Below are 18,704 nucleotides of genomic sequence, written 5' to 3'. Positions count from 1 at the left end.
GAAGTAACTGTCTTTATGTTACTGGGTTATTCTTTCAGCATATTCATTGTATCTTGAGATGTTGGACATAGGGGCATTTTTTGTGAGTGCTTTTCTTCAAAATTCAACCATGTGTTCAGTGTTACAGGCATGAAATTTAGTCAAACGAGAACTGAAAATTGGGAAAATCCATATATTAAAAAAGGCAGCATACATATACAAAAACTGCATTTTCTACCCTGTATGTATGGAGCCACATGGCACAGAATTCATGGTTGCCACTGACAGTTATTTTTCTGGTTTTAACCTCTCTTGTTTTAAATCAATCATGTATCACCATACGTATACCATATCCTGCATATCTCTGCTTTTGCATTGAAGAAGGACTTCCTAGATTTTGTCTGATGTCTTCATACTCCAGACGTTGTACCTCGATTTGTCAAAAAACATGTCGATAGTGAACTAAAAAAAAAATGTTGTTTTCTAACTGAAAAGTATAATGCATGGCTGAATACATTCAGGATAGAAAATTCTGTTTTTCAAAGGTTTGTAGCATCGAAATGAGGTTTTAACAAGCAAAAGATTACAAAGAAAAGTTGATTGTCTTGGTATACTCTACCCAGAGGTCCCAGGCTTGAATTCTGGCATGGACAAGGGTGATCTTTGTGAGTACTTTCATCAATTTCATCATATCATCACTCATCCTCATCTTCGGGATTAGCCAAAAGTGGCAGAAAAGCAAAGTAAAATAAACAAAATCAATCAATTAATTTACTCTATGAGCTTTGAAGGTTTGTTGGTATTGTATAGTGACATCCCGTGTATTAGAGATGAGACTACTAATCTGATGTAAGGTTGCAAATGTTTATTCACCTCCTTAATTGATGTGATTGTAATGGGGTTTGCCTTAGAAAGATGGACTGGATATTTCGACATTTACTGTACAAAACCATAGTATATGAATTTTACCTTTATGTTCACATTAAATTATAAGAACGTTTCAGAATTGATGCAACTACGTTAAATACTATTTATTGAAATATCAAATCAGTAAATATTTTGGTAATTTTACTTGTACTGCAATATGCCTATTTCAGCTGTTACAAATAGAGCACAGACTATTTTTGAGCTTTAATATTTTCACCAATTTCTTACACTTGTAATGTATATTCATGTTACAGGAATGGCAGACCATGTATGACTTGGCCAAAATGTTTCTGCACTGCTTAAACCACTGGAATTTCGAAACTCCCAGCGCACGCCGTCAGACGGTCTCACCTGAGGATGTGTCGGCCTATAAAGTAAATTACACAAGGTAGGTTGGCAGAGAATATCGTCAGAATGGGGAATGTAGCAGCTAACCATATACTGTATTTGTTGGCATATAAGACACACTTTTTGTCTTTAAAAATAGATCTGATGAACGGTGTGTTTTTGTCTTGTATGCTGATACTCAGCTTTTGATTGCAATCATTTCTGGAAATTTTCTCTGTTTTGAGTTAGGCGATTTCTTTCTTGCTTCCTTGTGGTGGGTGAGAGCATTCCAGTCATGTAGAGTTCATATGCATGGATGCTCAAGCAGTGTTAACGAATATCACAGCTGTGTCTGTATGAGGACTCAGATTCTGATTTAGAAGAGGTTTCAAGTGACTCTTCATTTAGCTCTAAAGATGTCTGTATGGTTTTAAACTAACAAGATTAAAATGTATTCTTTTCCAGTTAGCATAAGTAAGTTATTTGTTGAAAGTAGATCTACATATTACTTTTTATTTGAAATACGGAAAAATTAATTATAATATTCGGTGATAAAGCTTTTTCCTCAAAAATGTGTACAGAACAGGAGGTTTGTCTTGTACGCCGGCAAATACAGTATCTCAACCAACACCATCATGGTAAAGGTAAAGGTAAAGTGTTCCCCTGTGCTTAGCACCACGCCATGAAGGCGTATAGGGGGTGTGGGGGTAATGCCCCACACTTTCTTGATCCGGTCGTGAGTAGGGGTGATGTGATCAGCACCACGCCCCTGACCGCCTTTACCCCCCAGGGTTTCCCCCAGGTACCCATGTTATTCGACGCTGGGTGGGCGCCGGGGCCGCTTCCAACCGTTAGAAAAGTTCCCAGATTTGAACCGGCCGGGGATCGAACCCGGGACCTTGAGCATGGTAGTCAGGTATGTTGTTTTCAATCTTCAGTAGCAATTTTGAAAGACATTAGTCCATATATTATACTTATGTTAAGCATATATTTGGTTCCCAACACTGAAGTAAATGCCATGTGTAGAATTAAATGTTATTTCTTTTAATTAACATTGGGTCTTGAATACATTGTTTCAGTGACAGTTGAATTGTGTACAGCCAGCTAGCTTTATTCATGATGGATGCGGTAAACACAGTTTAAAATTACTTAAGTGAAATTTTGAAACTTTGTATTTCCACGTTGCACAATTTAAGGTTAAATCCTATTCATTTTGAAGAGCCTCTGCCTTCATTCACTAAGGGTACGGTGTCTGGAGAGGAGATGGTACTGTGTCACCGCTTTGATTGTTCCCGGGTGGCTAGCTTTAGTTAAATATCGAGTTCAAGATTTGTATGATATTTGTTAATATTATGTTAGATGTAATAATATTATTTCTCTTATAGTCTATGCTTGTTACAAGCATAAAAACACAGTTCTTGTTGTAACGTTTCAGGAGAACACATGCTTCCTTCATCAGACATTTATTTTTAGTATGATTAAAGATACAGTTATAACAATGGTTAAAAAATTTTAACAAAAGAGAATCAGTTATACAATGGATCTTTTCAATGTTACATTGTTGTAATGTAGCAACTTAACTGTGAAACAAGCAGTCTGTTTTATTATTATTTTAGAATCTTTAAAAATTGTAAATCCCAAATATCATCAGGCAATTCAAAATCATCATTGCTTTTACAGAGATTCTTGATGTTTTCCGATACATTAAATTTTAAAGATGGTGGCCTACACCTAAAAGAAAACTCCATAGTGGTTCTATGTTACCATTTTCATTATTTAAAATATTACAGTGTTCTTCTGCAATGAACAAAGCTTCCCAGACATTCAAATCTATGTTTCCCGTCATTCTTTTTAAAACACTTCTCTTTTTAATCATATGCTTCTTGTCGATGATGTGAGCTGACAAACCTGTTCTTGGGTTTAGATTTATAATGTCCAAATCGTGCCATCTTATTGCCATTTTCCTTGCTGTTTGTCCTACATAATACTTTGAACATGAACAACTTATATCATACAGTATATTCCTGTGGTTTCCACATCCAGTACAGATTTTCTCATTTTGTATTCATTAAATGTACATTCCAAACTTCATGGTGTTCTAAAAACAATTTTGAAATTAAATCTTCTAAAAATTTTTGCAATTTTATGTGAGAATCCTTTGTGGAATGAAATACAAACTAATTTCTTTTCAACAGAATTTTCATCCTCGTCCGCCTTTCTTTTTCCCTTCAGTTTTCTTATAGCTTGTTTTTTGAATTGGTTTAAAATGTAACATTACGTTCACTATTTATAATATTTGTGTAATGATAAAAATCATTGTTTTTTTTTTCAAGGTGGTTGGTATTCTGCCATGTACCAGCTTTCTGCGATTCTTTGCCTCATTTTGAAACTACCTTAGTGTTTGGTCGAAAATTGCTGCAAGCAGTATTCCGTTCAGTGTGTAGGCAACTAATGGATAAATGCCACAGCGAAAGAGACAGGATGCCACCAGAGAAGAGAATCCTAGTACTCACGCACTTTCCTCGGTAAGTATCAAAGATTAATACTCAGTACCAGAAATTGTGTTTAACAAATCCAACAAAGCCCCCCTCAGATTTTGATAAATGAGAGTTTAGTGCAGTTGTCTCTTGAAGATATTTGAAACAAATGTCTCGATGTAAGGCATAACTTACACCACATGCCATCATTTCAGTAAGTAGCTGAAGTCCAGTTTAAGCATATGCTTACTTGTTTTAGTTACGGAAGCTTTCACCACATCATGTGGCTTCTTCAAGAGTTAAGACAAGAATAGTCAACGTTTGGAACATATAAGTTGGGTTAAAAAAGGTTGAATCATCATCGTCCTTCACCATTTCCTGCCTCTGGCTGGGTCGGCATAGAAGTCAAACCTCTCCATTTTTTCCTGGTCTTCCACCACTCCTCTCTTTCCACGATGTTCTCTTCTCCTAACACTCTCTGCTCTTTCCGCAAACATCTTGGTCTCCCCCTTGGTCTTGTTCCCACTCCTTGTGCATTGTAAGCTCTTACTAGTAGTCTTAATTGCATCCATCCTCCTCTTGTGTCCAAACCACCTCATGTGTCCTGGATCTTCATCACCCCCACTGTCTGTCGGATCTCCTCACTCCTTATTCTATCCCTTCTAGTCTTCCTCAATATACTCCTTAAAAAATTCATCTTCACTGCCTGCATCTTTCTTTTGTCTCTCTCTGTCATTGCCCAAGTCTCTGCTCCGTACGTAATTATTGGCACATAATATGTGTTATATATTACCTTCTTGCATTTCATTGGTACATCCCTGTTCCATATTAATCTTCGAAAGCTTTAATATAGTCAACCGCCCATTTGTCCTCTACTGTTTACCTCCTCATCTATTCTTCCACTTCTCTCAATTATGCTTCATAGATATTTGAAGCTCTCCCCTACCCTCAACTTTTCCGTGTCCATCTTTATTCTTTGTTCATTTCTGGCTCTGTTTCTTGTTGTTATTAGCACCTCGCTCTCTTCTGCACTGAATTCCATTGTTGCTCTTCTGATTTCCTCATTCCAACTATCAAGCTGTCCCTGTACTTCTTCTTCCCTGTTTCCCCAAATTACTAAGTCATCAGCAAACAACAGGGCCTTCATCTCTTCCTCTCCTATCTTCTTCCCCACCTCTTCATTAATTCCCATTGTAATTATGAAGAATAGTGGGGAAAGAGCACTTCCCTGTTTTAGTCCATTACATATACTGAACCACTCTGTTCTTCCCACTGGTGTCTTCACACAGCTCTAGTTGGCCTTGTATGTGCTCTGCACTCTATACACTATCTCTTCCTCGACCACTTTCTCTCTTAGAGCCTTCCAAATCTTTGTTCTGTCCATGCTATCGTATGCCTTTTCTACATCTAGGAATACCATAATCAAATCACAGTAAAACCTCGTTAATCCAGACTAATAGGAGGGGATAAGTTGACCGGTTTAACAAAAGTCCAGATTAACTGAAATAACCTAAAAGAACAGTAGAAAGTGCATTAAAACTTCGTTTATAGCAACAAAACACTTTTATTATGGTGTATTTAAAGGTCATAGACCTGTATACAGTACAGTACAAAGTCTGCAGGAAACAGAATTTCATCAGTGGTTGACTGCCTTTTCTTTGGGAAGTTCTCTTGTTGACTTCTAGCCACATTTAAAACCTTGCAGCCCTACCCTGTGGCCGAGTGGTTAGCACATCGCGCTGCGACGTCAAGGGTCCCAGGTTCGAATCCTGGTCAGGCTTGGTTGTTTGTGAATGTCCATTCATCAATTTCATCACTCGTCCCCATCTTCGCAAATGAGCCAAGAGGCACAAAATGCGAAGTAAAATAAACTAAATCAAATCAAATCAAAATCAAATTAAAACCTTGCATTCTGATTTTTTTTTTTTTTTTTTGCCTTTTACCTGTCTGGATTAAGGAAAGTCCGGATTAACGAGGTTTTACTGCATTTCCATACTCGTAGTGCCTTTCTTGTAATTGCCTTATGGTGAATATCAGATCTACTGTTGATCTGCCTCTTCTAAATCCATACTGTCCCTCTCTCATGTTCAGCTCTGTTACTACCCTTATTCTTTTCTCTAATATTTTCTCATACACCTGTGCTGAGTGGCACATAAGTGTTATTCCTCTGTAGTTTTTACATTCATTTCTGTCACCCTTCTTGAATAGGGGAACTATTAGTCCCTTTGTCCAATCTCTTGCCACACTGTTTTCAAAACTCTGTACATCCACTGCACACCAATCACTCCTGCTCCTAGTATCATTTCCACTAGCACTTCATTTACTCCAGGTGCTCTACTTCTCTTCAGTGCTTCCTCCACTTTTTTCCATGTGAGAGTCACTTTTTCCTTCCTGTTTTCTTTTTCCTTTACTTTTTCATGTTCATTTCCTTTTTTCACGTTCAGCAATTTCTCGAAATGATTTCTCCTCATTCTCCTTATTTCTTCATCCTCTTCTACAACATTCCTCCTTTCATCCCTTAGCATACAGCTGTCACCTCTTTCTCTTCTCCTTTGTTTCGCTAATCCATCCAATACTTCCTTGTTCCCATCTACATCATCTTCTAGCACTTTGGCCCATTCTTCCATCCACTTTCTTCTTTCCTCCTTTACTACTGTTCTTGCCTCTTTCTTCTTTTCCACATACTCTTTTCGTGCATTTTGTGATTTGAATTTAAATTTACACCATTTTCTAAATGCATCATTTTTGTTTTTCACTGTGCCTCTAGTTCTTTCATTCCACCATGGTATTTCTTTGTTCTTTCTTTTCTTGCTTGTCCTTCCACATACCTTTATGGCTGCCTCTACTAATTCTGTGTTAAATCTTATCCATTCTGTTTCCACCCCTTTGGGTTCATCTCTTGACACTTTAGTTTACAATGTTTCTTGATATTTCTCTTTTATCATCTTATCCTTCAGTTTCCACACTCTTATCCTTCTCTCTTGTTCCTCCTTTCTATCTTTTATTTTCCATCTCCTCACATCTCCTACTAGTGGCCTGTAGCCAGTGTCTTAAGTTCTCACTGGGAATTACTTTAATGTTGTTCATTATCTTCTTTACTTCCTTGTTTACCAATATATAATCTATTCCAGACTTTTGTTCATTATTCCAACTGTATCTTGCAACTTTATGGCTGTCATATTTCTTCTTAAACCAGCTATTACCTACTAACAGTCTGTTTCTCTTACAAAAGTCCAGTGTCCTCCTTCCCTCTTCATTCCTCTGCTCCAAGTATATCTGTATACCCTTTGCTGTCTGTTCCCACTTGTGCAATAAAATCACCCATCGCATTTTACTATTTCTTTCCTACACGTTCTTCCAAGTCTTCGTCAAATTCTTCTTTCTCCTCCCTTGTACATATATTTGTGGGGCATACACTTGAATTATTTCTATTACTTTCCCCTCTTACATTCATTTTTAGTTTTATTATTCAGTCATTTATTCTTTCTACTTCCTCACTTATTCCACTTTTGACTACAAATTCAACCCCACTTCTCCTGCCCTCTTCAGTCCCTGCCCAGTACAGTTTCCTCAATTTCATTTCTCCTCTTCCTTTCCATTTAGTTTCGCTCATTCCAAAGATGTCGATCCCTCTTCTCTCCATTAGATCCACAATTTCTTCAGTCCTTCCTGTCAGTGTTCCAATATTCAATGTCCCTATTCATAGCCTGTGTTGTCTCCAATTTCCAGTCTGGCTTGCTTCTTTCTTTTCTCGATTTTTTATGTTTTCGGCTGTCGGCTAACCGGGCCTGTGACAGCCTACACCTGGGTGGTGGGACTGCCACCTGTGGGTTCTCTGGTTTACCCTTGTTTATCTGTCGGGGTTCCAACCCCTTACCTTTCTGTATCCCTCCAGGTCCACAAGGCAGTGGGGCCAAACACTTATGGTGGTGTTGATTCGCCATGACACAAGGTTATCGATGAGTATCTGTGGTATTTGCTTAGTATGTCCTTGCCACTGGACACCCTCCACACCCTAATATCCTTGCCGCCTCAGTCCAGGACTGCTTATTTGGGTTTCCCTTTATTTGCAGCTTCCCCTCGTATCTGAGGGAGGTTTCATAATCCACCACCTGTGACCTGTCCAGTAGCCGAGGCTCGCACTGTAACTGAAAAAAGGTTAAAATAGAAGGTAAAATGCAATGCAAAATGCCCTGCCACTACTTCCAGCTACATGTTAGGCTGACGAATGATGATGCTGGAGTAGGAAGCAATGACAGAAGACACTGTCTTTTACCTTCTATTTTAACTTTTTTAACCCAACTTAACTTCACATGTTTTAAACTTGGACTATTGTTGTCTTAACTCCTGAAGGTGAAACATGGCGAAAGCTTGAGTAACTAAAATAAATAAGTACGTGCCTGAACTGGACATCTGCTACTTAGTGAAATATCTCAACACTCGTGAAGTCTACACATATCTGTAGGGACACATCAATTAATAACATGCTAATTCTTTTCTCTGTACAATGTATATCCAAATTACCATATTCTTTCAAGATGACTTTATCGACTAGATATTCATAACTCATTTGGACCACCAACAACTGTCTAACCTTGGAACTTGCAATGTTGGGAAAGCATGTTTTTCAACATAATCAGAAACCAGCAAAGCTTTCTTGGTGTTTTAGTTCAACTGCATGTTTCAAGACCATTTTGAAGGCCAAACCCTTCTAAGCTGCTTTTCATTGAGTGATGCTGACTCATTGTGCACATAGTTGAAACTGAAGTCATGCCCAGTTTGCAAATAATAGAGCTTGAATACCAAGACTGCAGAGGGCAAACAGTTTCTGCTTCTTGATTGGATATAAATATATTCGTATTTATAAAGTGCAGGTTGTCCCTAAAGGTACTTTAAAACTTTGATGTCATGCAGCACAACTTGCAATTGGCGTAAAGAAACATACCATGCCCCATTTGATTTACCAACACACGGAGTTTTATTGTGTGTTAGTCCACTTCAACATGCGCACCTCGAGTGCCGCGTACAACATCTAATCAAAATTCAAACTCTGTCTATGCCCTCTCTAGCACATCCCTGCTAACTGTGGTAATGGTAGCCTTATTCTGGCCCTCAAATCATCAAGATCAATGACAGGAGTGCTGTACAGTCATGGTAAGAAATACTTCCTCCATGACTGTACACTGTGTTTGACATAGGGGTTTTAGAAAGCCAGACAATTTGGCCATCTCTTCCAATCCAACGTGCTGGAAATGTTCTGTCCAGGACATCTCCCACGTCGAAGCCCCAGGTTGGTGGTGCACCATGTTATTTAATACCTGACAAAAAAAAACTTTAGGCATTGGTGAATTACCTACAACAAAGTATATTCCTCTATGTCAAGTACAAGTTCTACTGCATGACATCAAAGTTGTAAAGTATCTTTTGGGACACAGTGTATATTTGAATGAAGACCATTACATTTATGTAATATAAATGTATCTCATCTCATCTCATGATTAGTTTCCGTGAAATAGATTAGATCACCTGATGTGATTCCTTCAGTCCCTGAGGATGCACAAGAAGTTTGTGAAACATTGTTTGGAAGCAGTGTTTTTCTGTGCTAGTTGGTGAATGTCAGAAATTTGTTTTTAATTATTAGAATTTATGAAATTGCCAAACTAATTTAGCATACATAAATCTTCATTACTTATATTTCCTGAAGTACAACCCATTTAATTTTGTTCATTGTTTTGTTTTAGGTTTTTGGGTTTGTTGGAGGAAGAAATCTATGGCAATAGCTCGCCCATATGGGACCCTGAGTTTAAGCAAGTTCCTCCCAGCCATTTACAAAATGCTCTGGAAGGCAAAGGTAAGATTTATATATAAATTACTGTCATATATATATATATATATATATATATATATATATATATATATATATATATATATATATATATATACAGGGTGTTTCTAAAGGTCGTTTACAACGCTTGGGAGGTGATTCCCCTCACGAAAACAAGCAAAAAGTGTGAGTTCCATTTTTACGACTGAGGCTTCGTTTCCGAGATAGGAGCCTCGCAAAAGGTGACAAAGTGAACATCACACCTAACTGGGACGAATACTATCACAGATAGAGAGGCGGTTCCAAGGGAATCATAAAGGAATCGTATGTGCTCAGTCCGGAAGTCACTATGAAAAGTTCACTGCACGCATGCGCAATGGAGTCCTCAAAGGAATTTTGGATTTCCAGCAAGAACAATGCATGGAAAGGGTATGTAACGCAGCAAGAGGGACCGTGACAATGAGAAATGCGTTAAAGACAACACATCCCGACCTCAAACATCAAACCATGAGCACGGAACACAAAATCCGAAAAGTTGAGCACGGTTGCATACCCCAGTTACACGCGAGGAATAAACGAATCATGTCATGTGGCATACGAGAGACACATTACTCCACCAGGATTAACGAAAGAAAAACACAATATCAGATGATTGCGACAACGTGTATTTTTACACGCGACAACTACGCAATATCCCCTCCCCCACACAACAAGCAACAAATGCTACAATCTCTTACGCACAGACAGTGCGTGTCACTGTACACCAACTGAAGGTGTCACTTTCACCACACAAAGGGGGTGGGGAGCAATACCAAGAGTGTTAGCACGCGATCACTGTGACGTAAAAGAGACCAGTTTTGGAAGCTCTGCGCAGGCAAGTCTGGCTCTCGTAGTCTACGTTTGACTGCTGTACCCGCGAGAGGAGCTCGAATGGTTGGTTCTCTCCGGCAGTCATCCCAGTCGTGTTGCAGGTTCTGGGATATGATGAGCAGTTCGCTCTAGGTTGTCATACGCATTGAAGAGTACTAGTATGTTGTATTGAAAGAAGTTGACATGGTGGAGTGGGCAAGTCAAGTATCGCAACAATTGGTCTGTGGTGTTCGTACGGTGATACGGCCAATTTGTGCAGTGTGCCAGTGTTAAACACGAACGATACTTTGCAGTTCCACCTCCTTATGACACAGATGGCTGCGTATACCACCCAGCATCTAGCAGACATACATCTCATGTATGGGGAGGCACGTGGTAATAACCGTGAGGCAAGGCATCTTTATGGAGAACGCTTTCCACATAGACGTTTGCCGTCTCACGCCTTCTTTCAGGTAGTGGACAGTCGACTGCGTGAAACAGCGTCAGGGAGGGGATATTACGTAGTTGTCGCGTGTAAAAATACACGTTGTCACAATCATCTGATAATGTGTTTTTCTTTCCCTCCTCCTGGTGGAGTAATGTGTCTCTCGTATGCCACATGACATGATCCGTTTATTCCTCGCGTGTAACTGGGGTATGCAACCGTGCTCAACTTTTCGGATTTTGTGTTCCGTGCTCATGTTTTGATATTTGAGGTCGGGATGTGTTGTCTTTAACGCATTTCTCATTGTCACGGTCCCTCTTGCTGCGTTACATACCCTTTCCATGCATTGTTCTTGCTGGAAATCCAAAATTCCTTTGAGGACTCCATTGCGCATGCGTGCAGTGAACTTTTCATAGTGACTTCCGGACTGAGCACATACGATTCCTTTATGATTCCCTTGGAACCGCCTCTCTATCTGTGATAGTATTCGTCCCAGTTAGGTGGGACGTTCACTTTGTCACCTTTTGCGAGGCTCCTATCTCGGAAACGAAGCCTCAGTCGTAAAAATGGAACTCACACTTTTTGCTTGTTTTCGTGGGGGGAATCACCTCCCAAGCGTTGTAAACGACCTTTAGAAACACCCTGTATATATATATATATATATATATTAGTTTGAATCATCTTATGGTAATTTTGCTGCAGACAAAATTAATGTCATACATATTTATGTTTTGACGGAAACACAAACACACATTGAGCTTCCTTTCGGCAAAACTGCATGGTAGATGAAGAATGAAACAGCAGAGACGAGGTTTTGTTTTGACTGTGTGTCATCTACAAATCAGCATGCCATGTACATCTGCACTCTTATTCTTTGTTTGATGATGAATTTTTTTTGCTGATTGTCGTGGTCTAGCTGTGATCTTTTTGCCACACATCTAAAATCATTTTTTGCCCTCAGTCCTATTTTGGAAGCATAATTTTTTGCAGGAGACTGGCTCATATGCAAACACAATTTGCAATCCTCCCATCCCTGTGTGACCTCCATGGGAGAGGGCCAGTAACTGTACTGCCAATTGTTTTGAAGATTTATTTTTTTCTTATGAATGCTTATTTTTTCTGGATATACGAGGTCGTCCAAAATCAGTTGTTGTTCAAGAAAACATTGATGCTGTGCAAAACCTAATACTGCAAGATCGTCATGTGACATACTGTGAGATTGAGGCAACCATAGGCATTAGTTCCACCAGCATATATAAAATATTACATGATCATTTAGCTGTGAGAAAGGTATGTTCTCGTTGGATCCCACATAATTTGACAAAAACTCAAAAAGATGCTCGCGTCAATTGGTGCAAACAAATGCTCAATAAATACAATCGTGGTGCTTCAAAAGACGTATATAAGATTGTAACAGGTGATGAATCATGGATATATGCATATGAGCCGGAATGTAAACAGCAGTCGACTGTATGGGTGTTTCAAGATGAACCCAATCCAACAAAAGTTGTTCGTGCTCGAAGCACATCGAAACAAATGGTCACCTGTTTTTTCGGGAAAACTGGTCATGTGGCAACTGTGCCTTTAGAGGAACGTAGAACGGTCAACTCTGAATGGTACACAACAATTTGTTTGCCAGAGGTCTTCGGTCAAATACGGAAAACAAACAAACGCCGTCGGATCATTCTTCATCAAGACAATGCCAGCTGTCACACATCTCGTCTAACAACCGACTTTATGAACAGTCAAAAAATCGAATTGATGGGTCATCCGCCATACAGTCCTGATTTGACACCCAATGACTTCTTCTTGTTCCCGAATGTCAAGAATAAATTGCATGGACAACGATTTTCGTCGGCAGAAGATGCCGTTGATGCGTTCAAAAACCATATTATGGAGGTGTCTCAAGAAGATTGGAAAAACTGCTTTGACAAATGGTTCGAACGAATGCAAAAGTGTATTGACCATAAAGGAGAATACTTTGAAAAACAATAAAGCAGTTTTCAATGCCAAATTCCTGTTTTTTCATTGTTAAGCTCAAAATATAAATAGTGACCCTCGTACATGTAGGGTGTGACAAGGATCTTATATCTATGTTTGGTGTCTATAGCATGATCTCCCCACATCCATAGTTATTCATTAAAGATTTAATCAAATTTTAACATTCCTAAACTGTGTGTTTTCTCATATGAAATCTTGAACTCACGCTCCACGCGAAATGAAATCTCCCTTAGTCTGGAACCAGTGCGTTAAATAGAAGCATCATAAATATGCTAAAAGGCTATATATAACACGATTTACAACACACTTATTAACAAACGTAAATATGGAGTTAGACAATCAAATAAGTCGATTAAAATTTAGTAATTGAAGAAATTATATAACTGAAATTTGGAACATAATTAAAGAAACAGCTAGCAATGACATTCTTGTATTTAGGGTGGAGATCGCACCAAACCGAAGTTACCAGCCACCAAGCATGAATTCTTTCAATTAAATGAACCAATCACTTTCAACCCGTAAATATATATTGTGAAATTCTAACATTGAATCGAATTTATAATGACTTTCTCAAAATTGACAAACATTTAACAAATTATGACCATACTCATCATATCATCAATCAAGAAATTTTCAGAAAGCACTTTACCACAGTTAAAAAACTCAAAGATACTGTCACTACATGGTTGAATACATTGGTGGCAACCGAGTACAATGATGGTATAAACAAACTGGTATCACGCTCTGATAAGTGCTTGAATGTGTATGGCAAATATGTGGGAAAGTAGTGTAAGGTATGTAGTTTTTGTACTATAAATGTTGTGCACACATCATTTGTTGTTTGTGTTTTATACCAAAACTTCCTTTTTTTCTGACCCTCGTACATTTTATGGAGCTTCCAGTGTGATACATCTGCATTTGTATTTTATAATTCCAGGGCCACCAAGGAGAGGGGAATTTGAGAAGTTAAATGTCACTCCTAATGACAAGGATAGCTACACAACAGTTACATTGACTCCAGGAGTTGGAAGGAAACATCTTAAGGGGGACCCATCTGTGTAAGTGTTACACTATTTTCTGCATTGTAGTAGGCTATGGATTCCAGAAAGGGCAGAATTCGTTCAGAAATTTTATCAGAGAGGAATAACCTTGATTTATGTTATGACTTCATTATAGCAACTGGAATTTCTGTTCCGTATGGTTAATTTTATAAAGTTATTTTTCACCCAAAATCTGGTTAGATTTTCAGTGGCAACTGGTAACTGAAGAAGAAGAACTGTGGAACCCCAATTTTACGTTCACGGATTTTACATTTTCCCACATTTTAAGTTTTTTCAGCTTGGTCCCCGGAGAAACGTAAAATCAAGGTTCCACTGTATTGGTGATAGAGATAGAATATATTTGAGCTACATATAGATTCTGTTGGTACCAAGAAAATCTTGACTTGTTTGTAACCAACATGGAGAGTGTAGGAATGTGAGGTCTTTTGTGTATGTTGTAGACTGCAGGGTGCAAGCAATGCACGTGGACTTTGCCCAACACCCACATAAGTTCTACATCCAACATCCAGCTCAACAAGGAAGTCACACCGCACCTTCCTGGTATATAAGCACATGAACAATTGCTTTGAACATCGAGTAGGTGTGATTCTGGTACAGGACAGCAACTTATGGACTGAGTACCTCTAGCATCCATGGACTGAGTACCTCTAGCATCCCTACAGAGTGACCGAAGTTAGACAAGATGAATGAGCAAACGTGTGCCTTCTTTCTACAGTCCTTTGTTTTCCTTGGTTAAATAGATCTCTATATTGAGCGAGTTTCAGTTATAGTGATTTCAGACTTCCTTTATCTCAGTTTGGTCTCAGTTGTTCTGGAGGATACAAATTAAGTGGAGCTACAGGATACCATGAACGAAAATATTCTTACAGTTTTTTTTGTTTTTTTTTCATATCTTGCACTGTTATGGAGATATATCCAGTGAAAGAATTCCGTACCCTTTTCTGCAAGGATTCTAAGCAATATTTTACACTTTTCTTGACATTCCGGCATATGAAGGGCAAAAAAATTACTGCCTGTGATGCTTTGCTCATGCCTAGTATTGTGGTACATTGACTGTGTGACGTTATACATCAAATATGGATTCCTCTGAAGACATTAACAAGGAAAATCGACCATGCCTCCTTATCTTCTTCAGAAGTCATTTTGACCATTTTCAACAACAGCAACAGCCGACCTCTCTTGCATAGTGGTTATCACAGCATGATACCATACCAAGTGCCCCAAGTTTGAATCCTGGCCTGGGTATGGATAGTGTTTGTGAATGTCCCTTCACCATTTCATCATATCATCACTTATCCTCATCGCAATCAGCCAAAAGGGGCAGAAAAATGATTCTAAATAACAAAAGTAAAATCCAACCAGCTATACCCTTGCGGCATCTTACAAAGATATTTTTTTATAGTTGTGCACAGGGTGGAGGACTACCAGTCAAGAATGTCAAGAAATGAACAGATAGAACAGGAGAAATCAAGAAAAAGTCAACAAATTATGCTTCTGGTCAATAATTTTTACTATTTTTTCCAGTATAGTGAATTTACATTGTTATATACGTATACTGGGATTTCATAAAATTGAACATTTGGAAATCTAAAACAGTATTGAGTTGTGGTTAAGATTTGTTCCATTTGTTTCTTTAGAATTACATTCTTGCATGCGTGAATTTTTCTAAAGATATTAAATAATGTGGTCATTCCCCATCCAGGATGAAGTCTGAAGCTTTAATTTTTACATGCTTTAATAATTAAAGCAAGTCTAAACCTCTTGTTAAGTAGAGCTTCAGTTTTCATCTTAACCCCTTGTGGTAGGGGTCTTTCATTGAATAAAAATATATATTTTTTCTTAATTTCCAATTATACCTAAGTAGTGGGTTATTACATAAATGTTAAGAAAATGGGAAAAAAAAGGTCAAGAATTTGCGATTTGTTATTTTGGTAGACACCCTGACCATAGCATGATTTCAAAACGGGGATCATGAGCTCAAATACCATGTAAGAGCATATAAAGATGAATGATAATAGATGAAGTTGGTTGTGCATGCACCACTTACAGAGGAACACCCATACCACACACCTGCACTTAAACCTGAGGCCACTGGTGGCAATATCTTGAGGCCAGCACTAAATATGATCAGTCGATGAAGTGATGGAAGAACAAAATTTAAAATAGAGAAATATTACTGCCGCTAACTCAAAAGTGTGTATCCTGAGTCATGGTTATATGGGATAAAGGCAGCCAGAGCATTGTGCTGAGCACATCACCTCCAAAATGGCTAAGATTGAGAATTCGCGGGGCACTACCCCAACATCCTCAATATAATCGGGGAACTTTACCTACCTACCAACATAATATATCCATTGTCAGAGAAGTTCCAGGACTGATGTAAAAAATAATATATTGAACTTGCCAACTAATGATCTTTGGTCCTGTCACAGTAGTCCCCTCCACTATCTATACATACGAGGTGGTATCAAAAAGTTTCGAGACTAGTTCTGTAACATGCCAACACATGACAGCGCAAGGCTGCACGCACAGGCACAGAGAGCACCAACCTTCATAAGTCAGTTTGCTAAGAGACAACGTCCTGTGTACATCGTGAGCTGTGCAGCTGGTGCTCTTCTGACCACATGCGTTACCACGTCTGCGATTTTATCATGGACAGCAAGTTAGAACAACGAGCGAACGTGAAATTCTGTGTGAAACTGGGCAAATCCACCACAGAGACGCTTGACATAATTCTGCAAGTGTACATCGATGCTGCAATGAGTCGTGCGAGGTGTTTTGAGTGGCACGCATGCTTCAAGAGTGGAAGAACATCACTGGAAGATGATGAAAGATCAGGATGACCTTCAACGAGCACAACACCCGAAAATGTCGAAACCATTCGGCAACTTGTGCATGAGGATCGTCGGAGAACAATCCACAACATTGCTGCCATTGTCGGTGTGTCATACGGAACAGTGCAGGCAATCCTCACGTGTGATTTGAACTTATGCCGTGTTGTTGGCAAGTTCATCCCCAGGCTGCAGACCTAGGAGCAGAAGGAACACCATGCCCAAGTCTGCCAAGAACTCCGTCAGCATGCCGTGGTTGACCCGTCATTCATGTCGAGGATCATTACTGGTGACGAAACTTGGGTATACGGGTACAACCCTGAGACAAAACAACAGTCTTCACAGTGGAAGAGCCCATCATCTCCACGACTGAAAAAGGCGAGACAGGTCCTAAGCTCGACCAAGTGCATGCTCATAGTCTTTTTCGACATTCGCGGCATTGTGCAATACGAATTTGTCCCCACGGGCCAGACCGTCAATAGCGAGTTCTACTGCCAGGTTTTAAGGCATCTGAGGGAGGACATTCGGCAAAAGAGACCGAATCTGTGACATGCGAAAAACTGGCTGATGCACGACGACAATTCACCCTGTCACCGTGCTCTCCTCACACGTGAGTTTCTCACCAGAAACAAGATGATCGCACTTCTGCACCCACCCTACTTGCCAGATTTGGCTCCTGCAGACTTCGCAGTCTTCCCGAAGCTCAAGATCCAGCTCAAAGGTTGCCGTTTTGACACCATTGCAGAGATCCAGCGTGAATCGCAGAAGATGCTGGGAGCGCTGTATTGCTGTACAAGGTGACTATTTTGAAGGTGATCGTGTGTAAATGTAGATAAATAAAGTACTTTCTTGTAAACAGAGCTAGTCTCGAACCTTTTTGATACCACCTTGTAGCTGGAGGTCTCGGAAGCAAGCAGAGAAAGCCTCTTCTGGGATGCTCCTCAACACATCTGTCACAGCCTTCTGCATTACTGGAATGTTGCTTCCCTTTCAGTGGCATGTCCATGTGGAAAATCAAAAAAATCACTTGGTGACAAATTGGGCAAATATAGAGGATGTTGAAGAGCAGGCATATTATGGTTGTCCAGATATTGGTACAGGAGTACTGGTACAGCAGTATAGATGATACCTTGCATTATCATGCAAGAGAAACCATTGCCCAGATACCCATAAGCCAAGCGGCAGTGCTGAATTACTTCGCACAAATGTTTCAGTACCTCAGTGTAAAAGTTCATCATCTGTCCTTGAGGCAGAAATTCATGGTGCACCATACGTCCTGTGCCAATAAACGAAGTCAACATTATCTTTGTATTTGATTGTTGCTGCTTCACATTCTTGAGGGCTGGTGAACCATGACTTTACCATTCTGTACTTTGCTGCTTCGTTGGAGGGTCAACTTTGAAGCAGCAACTTTTATCCTTGGTAATAATATTGAACACAAATGTTGGATAATTTCTGGCCTTTTCCAACAGTTCAATTGCAATTGTTCTGCTTTCCATCTGTCCCTCCCGTCATGTTCCACACTTCCAGCGATATGTGCTGTTGAAAGCGGACCTGATCATGGATCATCTTCCACTGAAACAATTTCCTACTAAAACCTCTTGTGCCATTCAAACACACAGCATCTTTATAATACCTAGTGACCATAGGCTTTCAGTATCATGTTCCATGTTTCCTCTCTGCTCCAACTCCTCGTCCATCACGTCACTTGTGTACAGGGGGGTTATAAACTTCGGGCCCTGCTGACTGTTGTTGTTGTTATACTTCACGTCCACTAATTGCATGCTCTGTATTCATAACACAGAATACTGACGCCAGCGTCCACACAGTGGTGCTAGAAACAAGTGATAGAACACGGGTTTTACGAGCAGATCCTTTCACCAGTGTTTACTGCAAGGTGGATGGTGGGTGGGTTGCGGTTTGGGAGGGAATGGAAAAATACTTATTTGGTGGCTAGGTTGCCTGATATAGGCCCTTTCCCAT

The 18,704-nt window shown here is 39.5% G+C and overlaps 1 protein-coding gene across 3 annotated transcripts in view; it reads left to right on the top strand.

Moving 5' to 3' along the window:
• Window positions 1-18,704, top strand: part of Gcn5 (Gcn5 acetyltransferase) — a 74,151-nt gene that overhangs the window by 9,040 nt on the left and 46,407 nt on the right. For all 3 annotated transcript variants that reach the window (XM_083111132.1, XM_083111134.1, XM_083111133.1), the window contains exons 6-9: window positions 1,161-1,294; window positions 3,567-3,758; window positions 9,452-9,561; window positions 13,767-13,887. In XM_083111132.1, the coding sequence (XP_082967258.1) occupies window positions 1,161-1,294; window positions 3,567-3,758; window positions 9,452-9,561; window positions 13,767-13,887 (557 nt within the window). The remainder of the gene's footprint in view (window positions 1-1,160; window positions 1,295-3,566; window positions 3,759-9,451; window positions 9,562-13,766; window positions 13,888-18,704) is intronic.

Source organism: Lepisma saccharinum, chromosome 25, assembly GCF_977018435.1.
Source record: "Lepisma saccharinum chromosome 25, izLepSacc3.1, whole genome shotgun sequence".
NCBI lineage: Eukaryota > Metazoa > Arthropoda > Insecta > Zygentoma > Lepismatidae > Lepisma > Lepisma saccharinum.
This window is presented reverse-complemented; position numbering and strand designations above follow the sequence as displayed.